Raw genomic sequence first — 5,258 nt, forward strand, 5'->3', positions numbered from 1 at the left:
GCTGAGTCAGCTCGGGGGCTCTCCACACACGATTATCCCAGAATCCACACTGCTCTTAGTTACGTTTATGAGGTGTAGCACCTATTTATGAACCCTTAATAAAGTGGGAGGAGGCTAAAAGTGACTGAAGGTCAGGATTGGAAACCCAACATGCATGCCCTCTCACCTATAGCATCGGAGATCTCCTGGGTTTTCATTATTTTATTTTTTTTACCTCTCAAAATGGAAGACAGGAATGACAATGGAGTGCTGCTTAGAATTCAGTGGATGGGAGTGATTTCTTCAGTTCCACTGCTTGTAACTATATTAGAATGTTGCAGAGGGGACAAAATTTTGTAAGAACTTATTCTCTTTCTGAGTGAATGGTTTGTGAAAGTAAAGTAAGTTCATGGGAAAGCACACCAACCTATTGCGTAGGCTGTGCAAGAAACTAGGAATTTCTCACAGCCCTGTTGGAGATGCAAGACACAAAGAAATATAGCAATGAACACATGTAAACAACAAATAAAATCAAATATTAGCTTTTTAAGAAATATATTAATACGCCAAATTAAGAGATTAAAACAAAAATTCAGATGTGTACTTCTTAAAAACATGTAAAATCCATCTCAGTCATGAAAAAAAATTCATCAGAATAGCAATTTGTTTAATAAAAGGCATATTCTGAAAACCCACCACAAGCATTCTAACAGTAAAACATTATAAGGTTTTTTAAAAAAATTAATAAAAATTAATAAAAATTTATTTTTATCTCCACTTCTATTCAGCATTGTACTGGAGTTCTAGCAAGGTAAGATAAGATTCAGAAGAATACATAAATCTTCTGTTTATGAAAATAGACCCAATAAATCAAAGTGTATTCTTTAAGATTCCACATACAGGAATCAATACATATATTTAAGAATCCATCCTATAAAGAAAAATAAAAGAATGTGAAAATTTAGACTAATAGATATGAGGAACTCACAGGGAGCTTCAAGAATGACAAAGAAGTTGGATTTCCTTTTCTTTTTTTTTTTTACATTTATTTATTTGTGTGTGTGCGTGTGCGGGGGTGTGTGTGTGTGTGTGTGGCCAGCTCAGCCCACCAGGGGGAGGGGCTGGCTGGCATGTGGTGCTGGGGGATCGAACTGTGGTCCCTCTGCTTTGCTAAGCTTGTTCCAAGTAGGTTCATTAGACCACTGAGCCATCTCACCAGCCCCTGGATTTCTTAAGTGGGATGCTGATAGACATTTATTTTGTAGTAAACAAGCATTATCATAAATATTCACTGTGTATCTTGAAAATGCAATGTCATGTGTAAAACAATTATTACTTTTGTTATTAATTGATGCACAGTACTTATGCATAATCATAAGATGAGATACACTGTGATGCCTTGATACATGTGTAACGTGCACAGCAATCAAAGCATATTTAGCATATTCATCATCTCATATATTTATCATTTCTTTGTGATGAGAACAATCAAAATCCTTTCTTCTATTTTGAACTAGCCAATACATTATTAACCAAATCCACTCTGCTGTGCAATAGAACACCAAATTTTATTCCTTCTATCTAAATGGAACTTTGTACCCAGTGACTGATCTGTCAATCACTTCCTTCTCCTCAACCTTCCCAGCCTCTGGAAACTACTCTTACTCTCCATCTGTGACGTCAGCTTCTTTAGGTTCCACATACAAGTGCAGTACTTGTTTTTGAAAGCCTGGTTTATTTTACTTACCATAATGTTCTCTGGCTCATGCAGGTAGTCAGAAATGACAATATTTTATTCTTTTAAATAGTTGAACAGCATTCCATTGTGTGTATGTGTATGCCACATTTTCTTTATTCAGTCATCCACTGAGGACACTAAGATTGATTCCTTGGATACTGTACATAGTGCTACAATAATTATGGGCATTTGACATGTTGATTTCATATCTTAGTATTAGATCACTGAATCAAATCATAGTTATATTTTTAATTTTTATGAGGGATCTCCATTCTATTTTCCATCATGACTGTACCAATTTACATTCTCACTGACGGTATAAAAGAGATTTCTCCACTTTCATGTACCAATAATGGCAAATTCATTTTTTTCACATACACACTCACACACAGGTTAAAAAAGAACTAAGTACTCTGTAAACCTCTACTCAAAACAGCTGTTTATTTTGCAATTGCTTAAGATGAAAAAATGAAATAAGAAAAGTAAAATGATATTTTGATTTTTACATCTGCTCTGAGTGAAATCAGTCCTGCTAACATCTTACATTTATTTCCTTGTTATAGCTACCTAGAAGTTCCTTCAAGTATAATGTACCTGATTTTCACATTTTTACTTAATATTAAACTCTGATTTTATTTTTCTTCCCAGTGGCCAGGTTTTATCTGCTCTTCCTAGAACTTCTAGGCAAGTTCAAGTTCTACAGAACATTACTGCAACCTACAAGGTAATTTCCCCTCGTGTATGTTTATGTTGGCTTTATTTTGTATGAGTATTGTATGCCACATTTCTTCTTACAGTCTGTCTAACTTATATGTATCTGGTATGAATTCTTTTGTGACAGGCTTTACTCTTTTCCATAATCACATGAGTTTGTTCTCCCAAAATCAAACTTTCCTTTGTGATGTTGGTTTTTCAGAAAATTTCATAATCATATGTCCTTGTAAAGTTGATGTAGTAACAGGAGTCCAATTGAGTTTTGCTTACAAAGGAGTAGATTCTTAACCAAGTAGTATGTGAGAAACTCAAATAAAGAACAAAATGATAGACAATAAGAAAAGGGGAGAGAGCTGTTCTGTAAAAAGAAGGGGACAAAGAAATGCACAGAGGGAAGAGGGAAACAAGGGAAAAGTAATTAAAAAAGAATTAAAATGTATCATGTACATGTACCAACTCCCCATAAGGAATACAACCATTATGCACTGTAAACATGCACCAGTAAAAAATAAAAACTGAAAAAAAGCCCATGCCTGGGACTCATCTCTCTAGAATGTCTAAGATGTGGAAAGTTGATGAGCTACAAAGCAAAGAGTGATGACTTTGTTAGTGTTGTCCAAGAAGCAGAAGACACATGAGAAGTGCAACAGACTACGGTAATGCTTGCTAAGGAGGAGGAGGAGGGAAATGAGACAGCAAGGAGCACCTTAGAGCACGGTGCAGCCTGATGTTAGAGCACGGTGCAGCCTGATGCATCTGCAGGAAGGAGGGTCTTGCATGGTGGATCTCAGACCGCAGGACACGTCCAACAAAGGCGGGGGTAACACAGGGCTGTTGTTTAGCTAAATAACTTGCTGTAAGAGCCTCATTCAAACCTGGGAGCAATGGGCCTGCAGCAGCATGGCCTCTGTGCTCCACCAGTGCTGGCTGCTGCCCTGGGAAGTGTGCATCAGCCTACTGCGGATCACTAGATTGTTCTCTGCCTGCTCTCAGAAGTAGAATGGCTGAGTGGTGTGTTTCCATGGCCATCACAGCAAGACAGACAGAGAATACTACTGGAGGAAGCTTTGGAGATTAGAATGTTTTTTCTTATTCTACCATTTGATGTATAAGTTTAGACTACTTAGTCATAAACTTTAATTTCTTTATCTGAACAATGAAAATGATGATATCTACTTGATTTATATATCGAAGTGGTATAAGCAAATAAATGTGAAAGTGCTTTGGAAAGGTGCAGTAAGATAGGAAAAAGGTAATGCCATTGGAAGGCACTGTCCAAAGGCCATAATTAGATTAATGGAAAGGAATATTCACATAACAATATGAAGTTTATGAAAATTGGTCTTGAAATTTTTATTAAATAAAACCAACAGGTTTTTGGGGGTGGAGGTATTGAGGACGGAACTCAGGGCCTTCACACTGAGCTGCATTCCCAGACCTTTTTATTTTTGAACCAGGGTCTTGCTGAATCATTAAATTACCTAGGTTGGGCTTAAGCTTGTGAGCCTCCTGCTTCAGCCTCCCAGAGTGCTGGGATTATAGGTATGTGCCACCATGCCAGACCAAAGTGAAATCAATATACTATATAATCAAATTTCTTTCTGGACAGAATTCTGCTTTTTCTTTAAGAATCTGACATACTCACCCTATTCATAAAATGATGAGTTGTATATTCATTCATTCACTCATTCATTCATTTTCTTGTGAGATATTTATCGAGTATTGGGTAGGTTCCAAGCCCTCTTGAGCAACTAAGATTACAGAGAAGAATAAAGAGTTCACTGAAAAATAAATATTTGCATTATCATATGTATGAATGAGTACCAGTATGATATTTCTTTTTCATATCTCTATTATGGCTCTAGCTACAAATGAGAATGATGTACACAACTGTTTTTTAATCAATTTTGCCCCTTGAAACTATAGATTGTTCTCTGGCAGCCAGTAACAGCTGAATTTATTAAAAAGAAAAAAGAAGTCCATTTTTTTGTGAATGCATCTGATGTAAGCCACGTGAAAGCCCATCTAAATGACAGCAGAATTCCATTCAGGTAGGCATAATTTAATATACATTGAATAGCTATTACAAATATCCATTGTGCATTAGAAGATGGAATAACTGCTTTCTGGAGAAATAGCATACATTAAACACCACAGCCTGAAAGTCCCTGATGTGGGCTGGTGATAAAGCCCAAGACCCAGCTCAGTGACAAATTGTTCAATCTCTTGTAACTACAGCTTTTTACCTGGAATGAAGGTTAGACTCAGTGGTCTATAGAGCCTCTTCTTATTCTTTTCTGGGATCACTCTGCCTCCACAACAGGGAACCCAAACTGTTATTCTCCATAGGAGGTTTTGTGATATTGCTTTTCAAAAGCTACTCTGGGGAGAGGATTACATTGTTTTAAAATTCTTCCTTCACAAAGTTAGCAAATGTTTCTGAATATGTGGCCCTAAACAAGAAAGTCTGACTCTGGAAAATCTGGGTTGGTGTCTAACACTGACATTTATCTACCTGTGTCATATTGTAGGATTTATTAATTTTTTGTGCTGCAGTTTTGTATATTAGAGAGTAAGAAAGCAGCTATCATGTTGAATAAATTATTTTTTAAAGTTTTAAAATCATGAATTATTTCTGTTCAGACACTAGCTCTTGTTCTTTTGGGTTTTATCCATCATGCCCACCTGCCAGTGGCCCCTACTCCTCATACTTTCCTTGGGACTGTCCTCCCTGCTGTGTGTCTGGATAATACGCTATAATTATTATGAGTAAGTTAGTGCAGGTGTTCACAGCCTCCTAGGATCTGTGCTTCCAATCTATGCAATG

The 5,258-nt window shown here is 36.7% G+C and overlaps 1 protein-coding gene across 1 annotated transcript in view; it reads left to right on the forward strand.

Annotated features, from left to right (window-relative positions):
• The window catches only part of Cpb2 (carboxypeptidase B2), a 57,266-nt gene that overhangs the window by 16,268 nt on the left and 35,740 nt on the right, over positions 1 to 5,258 (forward strand). Inside the window, exons 2-3 of the mRNA XM_004640264.2 lie at positions 2,366 to 2,441; positions 4,358 to 4,482. Coding sequence (XP_004640321.1) covers positions 2,366 to 2,441; positions 4,358 to 4,482 — 201 coding nt within the window. The remainder of the gene's footprint in view (positions 1 to 2,365; positions 2,442 to 4,357; positions 4,483 to 5,258) is intronic.

Source organism: Octodon degus, unplaced genomic scaffold, assembly GCF_000260255.1.
Source record: "Octodon degus isolate 3935 unplaced genomic scaffold, OctDeg1.0 scaffold00122, whole genome shotgun sequence".
Taxonomy (NCBI): Eukaryota; Metazoa; Chordata; class Mammalia; order Rodentia; family Octodontidae; genus Octodon; species Octodon degus.